This window comes from Polyodon spathula, chromosome 17 (genome assembly GCF_017654505.1).
Source record: "Polyodon spathula isolate WHYD16114869_AA chromosome 17, ASM1765450v1, whole genome shotgun sequence".
NCBI classification, from domain to species: Eukaryota; Metazoa; Chordata; class Actinopteri; order Acipenseriformes; family Polyodontidae; genus Polyodon; species Polyodon spathula.
This window is the reverse complement of record NC_054550.1, coordinates 11,432,463-11,452,338: the sequence shown is the minus strand read 5'-3', so window position 1 is coordinate 11,452,338 and position 19,876 is coordinate 11,432,463. Positions and strand designations below refer to the sequence as shown.

The 19,876-nt window shown below is 37.2% G+C and overlaps 1 protein-coding gene across 1 annotated transcript in view; it reads left to right on the top strand.

Annotated features, from left to right (window-relative positions):
• LOC121330035 (PHD and RING finger domain-containing protein 1-like) overlaps positions 1-8,116 on the top strand; it is a 31,986-nt gene extending 23,870 nt beyond the window's left edge. Inside the window, 1 exon segment of the mRNA XM_041276263.1 lies at positions 7,010-8,116. Within this exon segment, the coding sequence (XP_041132197.1) occupies positions 7,010-7,252 (243 nt within the window). The 3' untranslated portion in view covers positions 7,253-8,116.
• The last annotated feature ends 11,760 nt before the right edge of the window (positions 8,117-19,876 follow it).

Here is a 19,876-nt window from a genome sequence, read left to right as displayed (position 1 = left end):
CCTTACGTTTGGAAAAGGCACCGTTGGTTCAGTTGCCGGTTCCCTCCCCCGATTGGCTTCCAGCAACATGGAGTGCATCCGCGCCATCATGGTCGCCATCCCCTCCTGTTGTCTTTGCTCCTGTGCCACCAGCATCGCTCCCAATGTGGCCGCGTCCATCCTGGATCTCACTTTTGACACCAAATGTGATGTGGGTGGTGTGAATAAACCAATGTCCAAATAGTTACGTTTCCCAAAAATATCTGTGTTTTTAATAAATAAACAAAAAGAACCACCCCTCTACCGGCAATGGTATCGGGCTGGTTTGCAGACCAAAACAAAAACAATACTCCATAATAATCCCCACTCCAACAGTCCGTTGCACGAAAGTGTGCTTTTTATCCACAGGGTAGTGCTGGTGTCGTGTGGTGACGGTAGTGCTCTGGTGTTGCAGGCTGGCTCCGTGGCTGCAGCCGCTGGCTCCGAACTCCTCCTCTGCAACAAAAAAAACAAAACACGTAACAAAAGAAAACGCAACACTTCGGCCAGTGGTTACGTTCTCAGCGCAAGGCAGCGTACCGACGTAGCTGCTTCCCCTTTGTACCCATAGACTCCTCCCTGCAAACAACCCATCGCCATGGTTTCTCCTATAGAGGGCTGTCCCACAGCTGCTTGCAATGGAGTCGTTCCGGGTACTTGCAACTACGCACCCCTCCTAGTATGGTCACCTTCCGGTTTCCACCTACCATCAAGGTTCGGTCCATCTAGGAGGCAGCATACCACTGTCCTTACACGGAGTCCCTTCTTGTTGGGAGGGAGATTTACAGCATTGATTCTTTATCTCTATTGCAGCCCTGCACAGCTCACACTTGCCACGCTACGAAAAAGTAACACAGCACGCTCGCTTACAGAAAGCAGAGACATTGTACTGCACATATTGGCCGTGTTGTCATGAACACAAGCTATTACTTTTGTAGCCACTTCAGACTCTGTGTTTATCTGATTGATCGCTTCTGCTAAATTCCCAGCTGTGTGTGTCTCGTGTAATTTTTGTGTTGAGTTCCAAGTTTTGCTTAATGTAATGGCAGGTGACGGTTAAAAATGCTTCTTGTGCCATGCTTGTCCATACGTCAGTAGTGGTGGACATTGAATTACACTCCTGACTTAAATCCTATCAAAGCTTTTCCTTTGCACGTTCGTGATCCAGAGTAATTTGGAGATTGTCTTTCGACAGGGCATTTCATAGCCTGGAGCAAGATTCACAATCAGATTTTTAAACGCAGCTCCTTCTACTATACTATCAGGTCTGTATCTTGTGTGACAACATCCACAATCAGGCAGGTTATTTCTTTTGCTCCAATGCTTTTTGGATCATCTTTCTAAAATAAGCTGTCACTAACGGTGTTGCTTCCTTTTGTTATTTACTTGTGTTCCCGCAGTCATATTTTGTCTGGTGCTGTCTTACTAAATGATCCTGCAAGTTGGTGGTATTGCCACAGAAGCTCATTTAAAACTTCACAAACAGTGCATTTTACCTTTCCATTTTCTTCTTTTTTTTTAAAAAAAAACTTCCAAATGTATGATGCCGTTATTTAAATTGTAATTAAATCGACAATATAACTAGCAAAATCTGATCCTGAAATGCGGCATACCTCTAGTCTTCTCTAGGTTTTGTGTTTTTGTCACGCTTACTCTGAAAACGTACATGGTGCGTAGTGGACAGGGAGTTTTTTTTTTTTTTTATTAATATTATTTTTAAAGGAAGCAAAGGAAAGGCAAGGAATAAGAGTGTAGATTTACATTTTGCTGGTCCTAATAAAAAACGGTCCTATTAATGAACTGATAGATGCGTTTTTTTTTCTCAACCTTCATCAATGGTTCTTTTATCCATCGATGGTTATTCCAATGATTCAATGCATTGTCCCAGTCCTAGTTAGGATGATAACAGATGTATCCACTTGATGGTAGAAAAAATCTGATTTATGGCCATAATCAAAAATAATGAATGAGTTGCAGACTAATACCTCGTTTCCATGGACAGCCAACTCAAGTTTACTTGAGTGCGCTCGAATTGGCCAGAATTCTCCCAGAAGTCAAGTTGATGGACAACTCGTGTTGTTGAAAAATGTGGTGTTTCCATGCTTTTCTGTGTTACCCGAGTTATCACGTGAGTTGGGCAGGAAATACTACCTATTTTCCACCAGAATACTTGCTAGTTAAATGTCTGGAAGTCAATTTGCCGCAAACAGTATTGTAGTCAAATTGTCAACGATTTAAAAGATATATTCTTTTGCATTTGTTTTATGCAGTACAAATACATGCATTGCTCTGTATCACACACACACCTATTACTTTGCACCACAGCGTTTATTTTAAATTGATCAAAATGACTGTGGCGATTATATGAGGGCGGCCTTTATTAATAATACTATGCTTTACAAATGGTGCAATGTTTTATTACATGATTTAAGGCATTTTGGAAGCGGCGCGCGAGAGGCTCCGATCTGCAGCACTATACTCCTGTGTGTTTTTGGGGCTTGAATGTAGTACATTTACTGACAGTTACCGAGAGCCTATTAGGTGGGAGTTGGGAGGTCAGGGAGTACTGTACCAGCGAATTAGGAGTGTGTATTGGTTGTTAAGGGGTGGGACAATGCTGGTGTCGCAGTTCAGTCCAAGAATGTGACGTATATGTTTTTCTACACCAAAAATTACTTCAGAATATCAGCTTGATTTCTGTAAAAACTTAATATATCCTACTCATTTTTTTTTCTCACTGTAACTTGCTTGTTTGTAATTTATCTGCAAGAGAAATTGAAATCTTATCATAGATAGTAAGCACATTGTTTTTGTTTGTACGGGATTGAGTACGGGAATTACAGTTGAACTGAAAACAAAACAAAACCATCTATAACTTCAGAACGACCGCTGTTCTGTACGTAGTTTATCTTGGATTTTCTTTCAGAACTGTACCATAAAATAAAATGTGCTTACTATCTGTGTGTACATTAGTTTGTAATTTACTTGCTAGATTGAGACTCCTGTCTCTTTAGGGGCGTTACATGTACGTAGTCAGTTTGCGTGTCTATTTGTTTATTGTGTGTGTGTTTTTAGTAGGGTGGAGAAAAAAAATACCTTAAAGTTTTTTTTTTTTTATTGATAGCGGCGTTTATTTGAGGACGGCCTGTATTATAAAGCTGATATATGACTGCGGCGTCAGGACGAGGGCTTTAGTTAGTACTTTAATTAGATGGTGCCAAATTGAAGTTATATATATATATATATATATATATATATATATATATATATATATATAAAAAGTCACAGACAAGTATTTTGGCAGTTAAAAAAATATATAAAAACATTAAAGAAAGTGATTTCTATCATTTCTAATGGTTCTATTGAAAGATAAATTTAAATTCACTTTGAATTTCTTGATCATCTTCTCTCTGTTCTTTTGTCAAATCTTTTGCAGTAATCTGAGGATTTTGCGAGGCTATTTGAACGATTCTTCTGATTTTGCAGAAATCTTTCTTGATCTTCCACACATCGAGCTAGTTGTAGTAGCTACTGTTCTCCTGTGTTTGTCAATAATAGCCGACACGATGCTTTTTCAGGCCGTTTCTCCTTTTTCTTTGCTGTACTCTTTAGTTTTAAACATTTTTGAATCGCAAATTTCCAATTTATTTTTCAGCACTTGATTATATATTTACTTACTCTATAGTTGTCATCAGGTGGTGTTTTTTCAATCAGGATAATTGTCAATAATTAGCAACTAATGGGTTTCATACGAAATATGTTGATTGCCCAAATACTACTTTAATTTATGTCTTTCAGTAGAACAATTAGAAATTCTAGAAATCACTTTCGTTGTTTTTTTAAAAACTGCCCAAATACCTTTGTCTGATATATATAGGTTATTGTATATGACAAATAAGTCTTATACTTGTATTAATGTTTACAAATCTTTTTACTTAGTAAAAACAGCTCTCTCACCTTACTTGTTTTTGGTGTTCACAAACCCATGTGTATAGTTACCGTACAACGGTAAATTTTGGTGGAGAATTTATTTTGGCTTTTATTAGCGGATTTGATTGGATCGCAAATTGTACATCGTAACCCGTGCTCTGGCAGACTGGTATGCAAAACAGTGTAGGAACAGTTCAATTTATTTTCACACGCATGGTTTATTTTAAACACGCTGTTTATTTATTTCTTTTCTAGAGTAAAACAGGTTTAAAAAGCAGTGCATGGCAAAGGACATCAGTACTGCATCTCCAGCCAAGCCCCACCCCTTGTTCACTGTATTTTTCACATATCTCTTTATAGGTACTGATAAATCCTCTCCTGATCACTCGTTTTATTACCAAACTACTCAATAATGCGATCAAAGTCATTATTTTCTTACTATAACATCTCAAAAAGCTCTGCAATTGTCCATGATATTCTTTGAGCGCTGGATGCAGAAGCAGCTATCTCCTTTGTTTGTGTCTGTGTTATCTCTTTGGTGCATGGGGCTATCAGGTACACCCATTTTTTCAGCTTCATTCGGCCATTGAAAGGTTTTTTCTGCTTTTTCCGAAGAAAAAACGACTAGAGACCTGTGCTTTACAGGGTCCGACATCGGACTGGAAATGGAAAATTGTATCGTCGGACCTGGTCCGACATCGGACTACAAAGGGTTATTTGACGTACTACAAAGATCGATGATTTACTATGAACACACGTTCACGCGCAGACACAAGGAATGGCTAATCAATAGTAGTAACTTATTAAGTATACAAATAATAAACAGAAATCAGAAAGGTCATAAAGTAAATCTGTTAGTCTCTAAGCACAAACACAATTAAAAAACTCTCACTACATTCATGCTTGACTAGCAGGCATTTGAAATATGACACCACCTGTCTCCTGACACACCAGCAGCTCTCGAGCAAGTTGTGACGTAGTAGCTTGCTCACACACACGCACTTTGGCAAAGTTCCCCGCCCCTGTGCTATTTTTGTGTTTCATGTTGTCAGTTATATGTGGATATAGTGGTTCATGGGATATAATGAGGGTTCTGATCAGGAGTGTTTTAAAAATGTATAATTGTGTTTAGACACGAGGGTGGCACAAATCACTTCACATGCAAATTGAAAGTGTACTGATATGTGAGCACAGGAGTGCACAGATTAGTTCACACATGCTGGAATTCAAGTGAATAATTGATTGGAAATTGAATCCCAGTACAAGTGTATATATAGATGCACGAAGCATTCATTCAGGGTTGTGTGTTCGTGAGTGGAGAACGGGTGGAGTTAGAAGGTGATTTAAAAATATAACAAATGTTACTCGTGCAAGAGGGCTCTCACGGTACTTGTTTGGTTCGTCCCATCTGTCTTGTTTGGCCAATGTGCAGTTTGTTTTGTGTGCTTTATTTTGTTCAACTTTTTTATTTGCAATAAACCGGCGCAAGCAAGCGCCTTCATCATTCTCATGATGGTGTGTGTTTCTTTCTGCCTCACCACTCAGCCAGCTGTGTCACAGCCCACATACAATCACAGCCTCAACTGAGATGATGCAGACAATCTTAGAATATGTCACATGCTTATTAATGATATATAGATGAAGTATATGGCAAGTTTACTTCTAAAGAAATTCTACATACAACAATATGAAGTAGATTACTTATAGTTACTTCGAGTTTCACTAAAAGTTGTTTCACACGCAGTGTGCAAGCTAAATAATTAACAGTTCGATTCTATGTGAATATGTTACAATTAATTTAGTTCCATGAAAGGAAAATGCAACTGGAATTATGCGGTTCCTTGAAGCTTAGACTTTTGGTCTGTTGGTTTGGAAACTCAATCTGTTGAGGTGTCCAGTACACTGTCTTCTCAGCAACAAAGTCTTCAATCCTACATTGGATCAAACTTGGCAACAAAGCTTTCAGCTCTCAATAGAATCAACAAACAGCTGCAACAAACGCTGCATTTTTATTTGTGAACATGCTAAGTGAAAAACGGCAATGCAAAATGGTACAATAAATATGTTCTTGCTGCACTGATTTTGTGCACTTGTATCTGAAACCTTGCCTCACCAGGCTTATACAGCCTCAACACTTCTCGTCCTCTGCTGCTAAACAGGAAGAGGTGGCGGCATATGATTGCCAGCAAAGCCTCGATTAAATCCTTTTTTTTTTTTTTTTTCCCCAATGGGAAGAGGTTATTTGATATATATGAAGTCTCCTATTGGTCAGACACTCTGTCAATTAAAAATTCTATAATTTTTTTTTTTTTTTTTTAACTGCACAAGCGTGCAGAGGCCTGTAGCCATCCATCGGGAGGAAAGTCACTGTTGAGAGGAGGCCTCAAAGCATTATCGGGAGCAACTTGGCTTTAATGAAGAGCACCTGCAGGCACTGGGCAGGATGAATGAGTTAATATGGATTTTTCCAAGTTAATAATAAATACATTATCTAATAATATTTTCCTGTTGTGATGGAGGATGTTGTGATCAGTTATAGGCTGCTACGCCCTGAACTGTGTGGGCAATTATTAATTGTTAAAGCAAATATTTTGAATATAAAAAATAACCCTTACCTGTAGGAGTGATGATTGGCGGGTTCTTTCCCGGTTGAGTTTTGTCTCCTGTAAAAGAAAACACAAGCCGAGTTTTAACTTTGTTATAGCAGTGGGATCAGTGTTTATTTTACAGTAAGGGTGCACATTTGTTGGCTGTGGCACACTAATATAGATCGGTAGCCTGTCCCATACAGTCATACATACATGTTGATATGGGTAGTAGTTTATCCTGTGGCTCAGTGTGAATAGTGTTGGTGTAATAAATAGCTGTTGAGTTACCAGCCAATACAAATATTACTAGTTCTGTTTATTTTGTTTGTTTTACTTGTAAATAATTGTGTTACAACAAGATGGCCGCTTTAATAAATAACCACTTTTGATGATCTCTTAAGCCTCAAGTCTGCTTCCTGCAATACCACCAGAGCTTGGCAAGAACATTTCAATCACACTCTTTTCATTTTTAGCAGGTAAGAAAGGACACAACTGCATGGTCCCGTATTGCTAAAAACCTGGGGATTGGTAAGCCACTTCATGGGGTGTCAGTTCCATCTGTGTACAGACAAGTGGATGCTAGCTTGGGAGGCATGAGGTCAGATATTGGAGCTGCACCCCTGTCAGTCTATGGAAACCCATTTCGGCTGGATTCATTTGATGACAGGCAAGTATCTATGTTTAAATCACAATTCTTTACCTTTTTATTTATTTAGTGTCATGTAAAAATGTAGTTCTCATGAGGGACTGACAGCATAGGAAACTGAAGAGCCCCCTATGCAGAGGTTAGAGGTCCCCATGCATTAACTACAGGGCCTCTTTCAAACCTGTACTCTGATGGGTTTCCACTGATAATTTCTTGAAAGATCAGAATACTAAACAGGCTAACAACAGTAGGTTAGATTTTTTAAAGCTTTCAGAGTAAAGGTTTTTATTCAGGGTATGCTATTTTCCAGTGCTGCTGGGGGGTGGGGTGGGGGGTGGTGTGCGTTCATAAGTGATGTGAAGAACAGACCAGTGCTGTTGTATGTCCTTCTAAAATGGAGCAATTTGCTGTTTTTAATTTTATGTTGATAATAAAACAAAGCGGTGGAATTTATATACGGCTACAGGGCCATTTATTACCCACAATGTTGGTGGTCGTCATTTACAATCACATTTACCTGCAGTTAATGCTTTTTTTCTCACAGCAGCACTACAAAGTGGTACACAGACTTTGTAGCCACCATGTATATGTGGATTGTTCTTATTGACTTAGTCATATTTTATGAAATTCTAATTATTAATGTGTTTTACAGTGCATATAAAAAAGATGGAGCGGGCTTCCAAATGGCGCATCCGGTAAAGGAGCTCCATGTGGAGTGCAGGATGCGCCCTATAGCCTGGACGTCACCGTTTCGAGGTTCCAGGCTATTCCATTGCCAACCATGGACAGCAGCTCCCAGGGGGAGAATTGGCACAATTTGCCAAGCGTCGCTCTGGTGGGTGGGGGGGTAGGACTTAGGTCGGCTAGGGGTCCACAGGCGGTGCTTCATGGCCCAGGCAAGCCTCTTTTTGTTACTGCCACTCGACTGTCAAACCTGCAGCTCAAAGTCTTCTCTTCACAGTTGAAACGGATACTTGCTTACTTCGACCAGTGTTAAGCTGTGCTTGAAGCTGTTGTCCTGTGAGCCGCCTATCACACAACCTGTTGACACTCAGAAACTCGTCTTCTGATTCTGTTGTGCCTTTGGGTCTGCCAGACCTCTTCCTGTCAGAGTTTCCTCCAGTTTCGAAGTGCCTTTTGATGGTGTAGGAAACTATACTCACTGAGACCTTGGCTTTCTTTGCAATTTCTGTAAATGAAAGACCTACACTTTTAAGGGTTATAATGGTCTGTCTGTCTTCCTTTGTTAATTGCCTTTTTCTTGCCATTATGATAGCAATATACTACTTCCTGCAGTACAGTACTGTCCAAATAATGCTTAAGAGGGTGTAGTAGCACAGTCTGTTCCAACACTGCTTTTATACAGACAGAGGGTTTGTAAGTAATCAACAAAATTTGGGACACCTGTAGGAATTGTTAGCAGCAACTTTTAAGGCTTAATTTACTTCCATTGCTGCAGAACAGCTGTAAGTTGTTAACCCATTACTTGTTCCCTGAAAAAGGCCTTTTTGTATAACTGTGCATTGTAAATGTACATTATTTTTCAGTTTTTGGTAACCTAAACTATTTTTTTTAACCTCTGCCAGTTTACCGCTTACCTTTGCACCATTTCAGGTTATTCATTAGACTTGAACTGCTTAAATTTCAGTAAAAACTGGAAAAATGGGGGTGTTCTAAAACTTTTGACCGGTAGTGTATGTATGTATGTATGAATTACAAATGGTACATTGAAATTTCGTTCTGTTTGATATTTTATTTTTAAACACTGAAACTCAGAATTAATTATTGTAAGGTGACATTGATTTTATGTTGGGAAATATTTTTAAGAAAAATAAAAAACTGAAATATCTTGCTTGCATAAGTATTCAACCCCTGTGCTGTGAAAGCTCCCAGTTTGCACCGATGAAAGAAATTGCCCTAACGAGGACACAGTTACCTTACCATTGGCCTCCACCTGTGAACTATTAAAGTTGCTGTCATGTTTTCTGGATAAAAACCCCGCTGTTGAAGGATCATTTGTAAGGCTGTGAATCTGAAGGAAAATGAAGACCGAAGAGCATTCTACAGAAGTTAGAGATAAAGTAATAGAAATGCATAGATTAGGGAAAGGGTACAAAATAATATCCAAGTGTTTGGATATCCCAGTGAGCACAGTTGGATCAATAATCAGGTTTTTAAACACTTGATTGATTCTGTTCTTTACCTTGACAAACAAGAATTGGTATTCAGGAGGCACAATGTAGGCACCAGTTCCTCAAAAATAGGTAATTATGTGGAATTCTGACTACAACAGCATGTTACACAATCGCTTGTCAATAGCCACAGTTTTCTTGGGTAACAAGATTCAGTATTCAGAATAAAAGCAGAACTAGAGGAAGCCAAGTATGGAGCTGTAATGATAGGTTAAACTTCCGACGATGAAAACCAGCTCAGCTGTGTTGTGTTGTCAGGTATGTGACTGACAGTGACCTGACAGAACGGTTGTTCTGTGAAAATGTGTTACATTTACTAAAATTATATATATATATATATATATATATATATATATATATATATATATATATATATATATATATACACACACACACACTCACACAGTGGCTTGCAAAAGTATTCAGACCCCTGACCAATTCTCTCATATTACTGAATTACAAATGGTACACTGAAATTTTGTTCTGTTATATATTTTATTTTTAAACACTGAAACACAGTATCAATTATTGTAAGGTGACATTGGTTTTATGTTGGGAAATATTTTTAAGAAAAATAAAAAAACTGAAATATCTTGCTTGCTTAAGTATTCAACCCCTGTGCTGTGGAAGCTCCCAGTTTGCACCGATGAAAGAAATTGCCCAGACGAGGACACAATTACCTTACTACTGTGAATCTGAAGGAAAATGAAGACCAAAGAGCATTCTACAGAAGTTAGAGATAAAGTAATACAAATGCATAGATTAGGGAAAGGGTACAAAATAATATCCATGTATATGGATATCCCAGTGAGCACAGTTGTATCAATAATCAAATAATCAGCAAGTGGAAGCTGTATCACACCACCCAGGCACTGCCAAGAAAAGGCCGTCCCTCAAAACTCAGCGCTCAAACAAGAAGGAGACTTGTGAGAGAAGCCACAGAGAGGCCAACAATCACTTTGAAGGAGCTGCAGAGTTCAGTGGCTGGGAGTGGAGTAATGGTGCACCAGTCAACCATATCAAGAGCTCTGCATAACACTGGCCTGTATGGGAGGGTGGCAAGAAAGAAGCCGTTACTCAAAAAGTACCATCTGAAAGCACGTCTGGAGTTTGCCAGAAAGCATGAGAGTGACCCAGCTGCAATGTGGGAAAAGGTTTTGTGGTCAGGTGAGACCAAGATAGAGCTTTTTGGCCAAAACTCAAAGCGCTATGTGTGGAGCAAACCTAACACTGTCCATGCCTCAAGATACACCATCCCTACACTGAAGTATGGTGGTGGCAGCATGATGCTGTGGGGATGCTTCTCATCAGCAGGGACTGGGCATCTTGTTACAATTGAAGGAAGAATGGATGGAGCAAAATACAAGAAAATACTACAAGAGAATCTGCTTCAGTCCACTAAAAAACTGAAGCTTGGGAGGAAATTCACCTTTCAGCAGGACAGTGATCCCAAGCACAAGGCCAAAGCAACATTGGAGTGGCTCAAGAACAAAAAGGTGAATGTCCTACAGTGGCCAAGTCAAAGCCCTGATCTCAATCCCATTGAGAATCTGTGGCACTATTTGAAAATTGCGGTCCACAAGGATTGTCCAACCAACCTGAACAACCTGGAGCAAATCTGCCAAGAAGAATGGGCCAAAATCACTCCGACACTGTGTGCAAAGCTGGTACGTACATACCCCAAAAGACTTAAAGCTGTTATTGCAGCGAAAAGTGGCTCTACCAAATATTAACGTGTGGCGGTTGAATACTTATGCAAGCAAGATATTTCAGTTTTTTATATTTCTTAAAAAATTTCCCAACATAAAACCAATGTCACCTTACAATAATTGATTCTGAGTTTGTGTTTAAAAATAAGATATCTAACAGAACGAAATTTCAATGTACCATTTGTAATTCAGTAATATGAGAGAATTAGTCAGGGGTCTGAATACTTTTGCAAGCCATTGTGTATGTGTGTGTGTGTATATATATATACTTTTAAAAAGACCAAATTCCCATTGGGCTTATTTAATTCTATTTTTTTTTCAGTATGCCTGACAGCCGCTATAAAATTCTTACCTTTATTAAAAATGTGCATGGATGAATCAGCTAATGCCCATAAATTAACCAATCAAAATTTGTTATCAAGTGGCAGTCCTAATATAGAATTTGGTTATATATATATATATATATATATATATTATATATATATATATATATATATGTATGTGTGTGTGTGTGTATGTGTAAATGATCCTTTCACTTTTCACGTTCGTTGCCCCTTTCAAAGTAGACCCAGGACACAGAAATGGAATTGATTTAAGTGCTGACGCACACTTTTAATAAACACCAATCAAATAAATTAAACAAAACAAACAAACACCTAGCTCCTTCTTGGAGCACTAACTATACAGTCTGGAACCTAACTCAACCAGGACAGCTAAGCTGTTTACCTGTAACCCAAACACAACTCACAAGGTTTAACACAGCACTTTACCTTGACTGCTTGGAAGCGGACCACACCTTCTGCCTCCCTACGCACAGCAGCCTGGAACAGACTGGCTGCCTCTCTTAAATACCCTGCACCTGGCTCTAATTTACAACTACCATCAGGTGCAGGGGATTACTAAACAATTAAACCATTACACAATTAAACCCCATAATACCCAAATGTGCATTCTCACAAGGTTTTTAGCAGGGAAGGATTTTAACCCCCTCCCTGGTACCTTACAGTATATATATATATATATGTATATTACACACACACTAAATTCTTCAAGATACACACAATCTCTCGGACCCCTCCCCACCTTAACAGTACTTTAAGGAAATGTTTCTTTCAGTGCAACTTGGAACACATTTATTTGCAAGTACATTTAAGTAACATACTAAGGGTAAAACTAATAAGAAATACTTGGAGTTACTAAAATATGAAAATAGTTTAAACAATGTTAAAAGCGTCTGTCTGTTTTTTTCCACTTTTTCTCTCAGTTGGTTTCCTGCTTAAAAATTTGAATGTGTAGTGTGAGATACGAAATCAGTGCCATATATCAGATTTTTCCTGATATTCTTTCAGTTTTGTAACTGTAGAGCACCCGATTTTTAAAGGACTTGTGTATATCCTGTCATGTTTTTCTGCATTTGTTCTGGTTTTTCTACCACAAAGTGTGCAGTATTTGGAGTCTGCTCCATCATCAACTAATACAGCAACCAAGAAAACTGTGAGCCATTCTCTCCTAATTGACCCAACTGTGTCTTCTGCTTTGGGAGTTCATATTTCTTATGAAGTATGGATTGATATTTGTTTTCTGACCAGTTTACATAAACTGATCTGAATCCGCGCCTTAAAATTATTTTTATTCTGTTTAAATTTTTTTGTAGTTTTAATTGTTATGTGTATGTGTGTATGACTGAGGGTTTCTGAATTAAAGGGCACATAAGGATCTTTTTTTTATTGTTACATGTTCCCATGTGTTGCTACAATTGTTTACATAAGGTGTGTTTTGTTATTTATTTATTTTAAACATTTTGACCACTTTTTTTTTTTAACTTTTAAATTGCATTCCCTGCCTCAAGATGGCTTCACATATACCTGCATGGACCTCTCAGGACTACATTTCCCATCATCTTCCTGCTGTGTAACATATGTAACTGAGATGGATTTACCAGTGAGCAGGAGGATGATGGGAAATGTAGTTCTGAGAGGTTCATGCAGGTACATGGGAGGCCATCTTGAGGCAGGGAAAGTTTCAAAAAGTGGTCAAAATGTAAAAATAAAAATAGAAAAATTAAAAACAATACACCTTACATAAACAATTGTAGCAACACATGTAACACAATAAAATAAAAAAGTCCTTATGTATGCTTTAAGGGGATATGTATATGTGATGTATATAGTTTTAGTTTGAGGTTTAGAGGTACGCATTTTTAAATGTTTGTTTGTGTGTGCTAGACTTCCACATTTCAGTTTTAAGAAACTTGCGAGGCAACAGAACAAACATAGTAAAAAATAAATAAGTAAATAAAAAATTACAATGATTTGTCCAATGGGCAAAGTATAACGGCAAAACGTGTTGTTGCTCAGGCAAATGTCCTGGGTGTTATGAATTCCACACCCCTGCTATAGCATGTGGCAAAGTAATTTCTAAGATATTACATATAAGACATTCAGTAAAATGACTTCACAATTAATACCTTAAGTTATCAAACTTACAATAGGATCTCTTTCATAGTTCCCTAAGGGCAAATCAGATTGTACTGGATGCAGTGAGATTAATTATTAATTATTCCTAAAATAGCTTTTAAACTAACATTTATACATCAAAACATCTGTTATCTAATCGCATACAGACATAGATTTTAACTCTCTGTCATGGTTCACATCTCTTCTTAGGTAACCCTAATAAGCATTAACCTTATGTAATACCAGTGTGACGTTTGCGTTGTATAGTTAAGTAAAGCAGTAAAGCTGCATCCACACTGGACATGAGCAAATCATTTAGGAGTCACTGCAGTCAAATGGGAGTATCTACACCAGCAGCGAGTAACATCGCTTTGAGAAAATTTTGTATCGCTAAAATAGAACCTGTTTTATTGTCGTGTGACTAGAATGAAACTGGCCAATCAGAAGCAAGGTTAACACCCTTGTGACACGTCAAACACACACCTCAAAACAAGTTGATCATGGATGACGAAATGTTAATCTATGAGTTTAATTAACTGTAAATTGAACGACTTCAAAGACATCCAGAAGAAAGACTAAGTCTGGGTGGTTTGCAGGTGGTGCATTTAGCAGCAGCGAGACATTTTCTTTCCGATTATGCAAGTTTCATAAAAATAGGTTTATTAATAAGTAAAAATAAACCGGAGGATACATGCAATGTACATATCCAGCATTTAAATTTAAAATGTGCACTTTTGCTGTCTTTTCAAAATGACACAAATAAAGGACCCGCATTCACACAACTTGAACATGTGACCTAATTTTCAGCTCTATTTTGTTTGTTTGTTTGTTTGTTGTTATCATAAATAACGTTTTTGTTCACTAAGTTGTTCTGTGGCACAAATTTATGACAAGAAGTTCTTTACAAATGTATAAAGCTAAGTTTTGTGGAGATTCTCCAAACAAACTAAATATTTTCAAGCTCCTACTATTCTATACGTTATTCTATAAGTTCAGCAGACTGTTTTAAAAGGAAAAAATAAATAAAAATAAATACAAGGTAAGTGGTGACCTGCACATCATTATACAGATTTTAATAACAATAATAATAATAGTAAAGATGAAGATAGTGATTATGTAGTGCTTAACAACAACAACATAATAATAATAATAATAATAATAATAATAATAATAATAATAATGTTGCACATTAAAATACTTCAAAAAGTTAACATGGCATCTAGTGTGTCCAATAGGAATGCATAGACAGGCTCAGGTATTTATTTCCAGTTTGTTCCAAGTCAAGTCTGGTGAGGATTGACATTCGGCGACTTTGCTCGCATTGCAGTGTGGATGCAGCTTAAGGACTTCTTAAGGCAGCAAAATGGGGTTCCTCCGAGGAGCAATTTAAAGAACACAGTATAGCACTAATAGCTTGGAAGCTGTTTTTGCAGCAGAAAAAGTTGCTACAATTCTCGTTTTGTGGGATTTTGGAACAAAGCAGGCTGTAGGGAGTTTCTGATTATTCATATCAGAGTTGACATTTCTTTTGAGGGAAAGGTGTTAAGCACAATACCTTCTGTATTACTTATTTTGTTTGAAATATTTTCTTAAATATATTTTCTCTTTACTTTGGTCTATATTAGTCCTTCCATGACCCTTTAGGGGCCAGGAAGTGTGAATTGTTGTCTGGTTTTCCAAAAGGATCTTCCTTTGAAGCAAAGGTGGCTAAGCACCATGTTGTTTAGATTCTGAATAAATTACCTTGATTAAGAAACCTTTGTTGCAAACTACCCAGAATTTGTAGTCTTAAACTAATTACTTAGATTACTTATCTGTATATATTGTTAAAATAAGCCAATATGACCAAGTAGATTCTGTTTTGGTTTAAATGATTAGTGTTTTTTATCATTGACATTTTGAATGCAAGATCTACACCATCATAAAAATATAAGGAAATGCACATGTTCCCGAGATATGCAGCAGGTTGCCGTAGAAACTGCTAATGTACTAGTACACGGAAGAGCAAGAAGAGAAAATAATTATATAAATTCAGAATCTAGCTTAAATTATTTATTTAAAACCTGATTTCTTACACAATTGAAAATTGTACTTTTACCAGGTAGTTTATGAATTTTTGGTTTGCTGAATGTTTTGGTTTCATTATCTTCATTTAATTACAGTGGACCTACAGAACAGCCTGCAAGTTCCTCGTCACCAGCTGAAGTCAAGAGAAAAGGTCTTTCTCAATCCGCTGTTAGATCACATCAGCCAGTAGCAAGGCCTATTTCAATTGGACTTTCAAGGTACAAGTCACAATACTTTATAATATTAATGTTATGCTTTGTATAGGATTTTTTTAAATAGAGATACAATGCATTTTTGCTTGTAAATTAAGTAAAAACGAACATTTAATATATATATATATATATATATATATATATCTATATATTAATATATATATATATATATATATATTATCTAATGTGTGTGTGTGTGTGTGTATGTATGCATGCATGTTCCAAATACCTTTTTGTTCAGGAAAATGTCCTGAAATAATATACATTGGCAAAGTCAGACAAAATGTAACATTATGTAGTTGAAAAGCAGCTTCACAAAGCAAGACTATGAAATGCACTGGTAATAGAAGTTTCTTACCTGGTATGATGAACGTATTGCTTGGTCGGGAGAAACAAACTGATTTCTTACCCAGAAATCATTGATGTAATCCTTTTCGTCACAAAAAACAGTGTCCCTCGTCCATACAACCCCACGTCATATCCTTATCATTGTCCACATTTCTCCTGCTTTTGTTTAGGTGCGTAGGAAGTGTGTGTGTGTGTGTGTGTGTGTCTATATATATATATATATATATATATATATATATATATATATATATATATATATATCTATATATATATATATATCTCTGCCTCGCTAGCTTTCGGTTACTGATGCTTCTTTTATGTATCTGCCCTCCCCCTCACTCCAGTGGTTGGTGTGTTTTCCTGATTCACAGCCTATAGCAGCAATCTTTGTTAATGTTAGGTATTGTGAACGCCAAAACAGAAGGGAAGGGCTCCACCGTTTTAGCTCTGCGACCAGACAAAGCGCTTATCATCTCCTTGAAAACACAGCAGGATCCAGCAGCCATAAAGGACGAGATGACAGAGTAGTTTAATATACCGGCTATTCCACTGCTCTGAGCTGCTCACCACCACGTCTCCCTGTGGGAGTGATTTACTAAATTTGCATCCCTGTTACAGCGGGAGAAAGAAAAAAAGATGCTGCCTGCAAAACCTGTTGCTTTTGACACTAATGTCACAGATATCACTTCTGTCTCGCCATCAGCAACAGGCATTTTCACACACTGAACACTGAAGGTTGCCACAGGGAGTTTTTATTACTAGAAGAAATCAATTCATGCTCTATTGCTGTGCCATAGAACAGTTTCCCTCATCCTTACATAGCCTGGGTACTATGTGAGTTTCTGTCTTTTCTAGATCTTGGCGGTCTGAACATTTACATCAGTTTGGGGAAAAATTCAAGGTGGCACTTCCACTACCATCATCAAAGCAGTCCAACCATGGGACTGACAGATTCCAATAGGTATGGTCACTTCCATACCCTCATATACAAGAACTGCAGTAATACATTGGTTTCTCCATCAGTGTCTGTCAATAGGTGCTCCCCTTTGGGATTCCTACAGCCGGGGTACTCATAATGGTGATAAACAAAGTAATACATTCACTGAGACAGGGGCCCATTGGTCTACAAGGAAATATCACTACAGCATACTCTCTGTATTCTTGAGGACTGAATTCTTTACACTCAGGAAGAGTGTATCCTAGTGTATTCCACATAGGTGTAGATGGCAACAAACCATCAGCTGTCGGGTCTCTTCTAGATAGGGGCCAACAGCACAGTTATTTCAGGAATTTCTGGGCACCGGCAGCAGTAATCTCCTTAGTAAGATAAGCAAAACTACACCTGTCACGTGCACAGGTAATGTCTTCTTTCTTATTTAAACTTTCCAGTTTCCCTCCACATTAACACTCCTCTGCAACAGTAACCAAAAGGTGGCAATTTTCAGGGACCACACTTATTGGAGGCTCAGTTAACACAATAAACACCTTCACTTAAATCATTCTGACTTTCAGCAATCTGCTGAGCGCTGAAAACACTTTGCCTCCAAACCGGTACATAAATCATTAGAGAGGCAAAAACTTGAGCAGCGATCTGTATATGACGTGGAGGAACAGTGCCTTTCTTGCCAAAAAGGATTACATCAATGATCTCTGGGTAAGAGATCAGTTTGTTTCTACTGACCAAGCAGCATGGAGGCTGTTCATCATCCTATGAAGAAACCATATTACAGGTAATTTTTGTCTTCCTTGGAGGGACTACCATCTTTGGGAGTGAAGGACAGGTTCAGTTCCTCTTTCATTTATTGTTGTGTAATAAAGGTTCTGGTTTTACTGAGTATCACAATGTGTTGGCGTACCTTCTTTTTAAGAAATGTTCCAGAAAGAGATAACGTAGCCTACAGTAAGTTAGGTCTTCAGCCTGTGGTAGATATATAAACAGTATCCCACCATATATGTTTAAATTGAGACTCATTCCGTGAAACTTTCTTCCCCTATTCCTGCCTATCCATGAGCATCCTCGCCCTGTTGCTAGATTACGGATAATCTTTTTTATTATTTTTTTAATAATTTTAGTAAAATGCATTTACTCCTTTAATTTAATTGGAATATACATATGTTTGGATACAAGCACATGTCATTGACACATTAAAACTGGTAAAAGTGAATTTGCAAATACCATAGCTAAACTACGTAGCTAAGAGGTCTTTACATTTTCAATACAACACAGCACCACAATAATAGTTGATTGTAAAATGTTCTTTAAGAAGTGTTCAAGAACAAAACTGTATTTTCACTTCCTTCTGAAATAGTCCCGGTGTCACAGGAAATAAGTTAGCGTTTGCCTTTTTCAGACTTTCTACGCATGCGCGAATCTTAGCGCTTAAAGGCAAGGTTCTCGGTGTTCATCGAAAATTACAGGACGCCATTTTTATTTTTTTCCTTTTGAGAAATGAAAACAAGTTTTGCATTTCAGACAGTAGTTGTTGTTTAAATATATTATTTATCAAATAATTGCAGACAGTATTCTTTTTAAAGGTTACATTTATCGTAATGTATATTTACATTTCATTTGTATTATAAATACATTTTATCTTCAGGAAATTGCTCTCTATTTTATTTATTTTTTAACATAAATATTTTAAAAACATTACTATGTCGGTATAATTTATGTCAATGCATAGTTAAAATCACTACTTGCCAAATGTGTATTTCCTTTAAAAAAATGTCGTTTGTGAACATGTCATACTGTGAGGTAAGCAAATAAGTGTTTAATGGGTGTTTATGTAAGCTCACTTTAACAGTTATATTATTTTCACGGTAAATTGCTTGGTGACTTTGAACCTTTTCAGTAAATTGAGTGGGAAAGTGGGTACAAACACTTCTTCATGTAGAGAATAATGTTTTTGACTTTGTAATTAAGTGTATGTGGCATATCTAAACATGTTAATATAGAAAACATACACGTTTTTAGTGGAAGATGGTGTTTTAAGGTGTATATATAATTTGAGAAATGCACAAAACGATTGGCTTCCTATACGTACTGTCCTAAAGTCCAGTTATATTATTTATATGAACATATGTAATCCGAGTTGACATACTGTACAATACTAATAATTCAGATAGCTCTCCAGTTTAATGTAGTACCCTGTGCAAATCTCTCATCCTTACTTCTACAATAAAAGTCCCCATCAGTCATTGTATTTCAGGAAAGATAAAACGTCATATCATAGGTTATACTTTTTACTTGTAGATTATTATGTGAAACACTGTGTGAGAACTTGCTCTTAACGTTATCTGATTTGTTTTAATTATGTTTTACACCAGATCTGATTAATCAAATATAAAGATATCATGAATATAATGTTGATATCTTACAGCATTCATTGCATACCATACAGTAATACTAATGTCTATATACATTTCTCAATAACAAAGATATTTAAAAAACACAATTTAATAAAACAAAACAATACACATAAATACATGTACACAATTCAAAATATACAATACAAAACAATATATACAAACAAACAGGTGTAAGGGTGGGTATGAGAAGGAGGGGTATATTTAGAGAAGGTGTGGTTTAATTCCATGCTGGAGGTTTTTTAGGAATATATTATTATCAGTGTCATTCATGTGGCCAGCCCCCCACCTAAAAAGCCCAACTTGATTCAATTTCAGGATGCCGAATTGCATCCCCTTGCAAAATC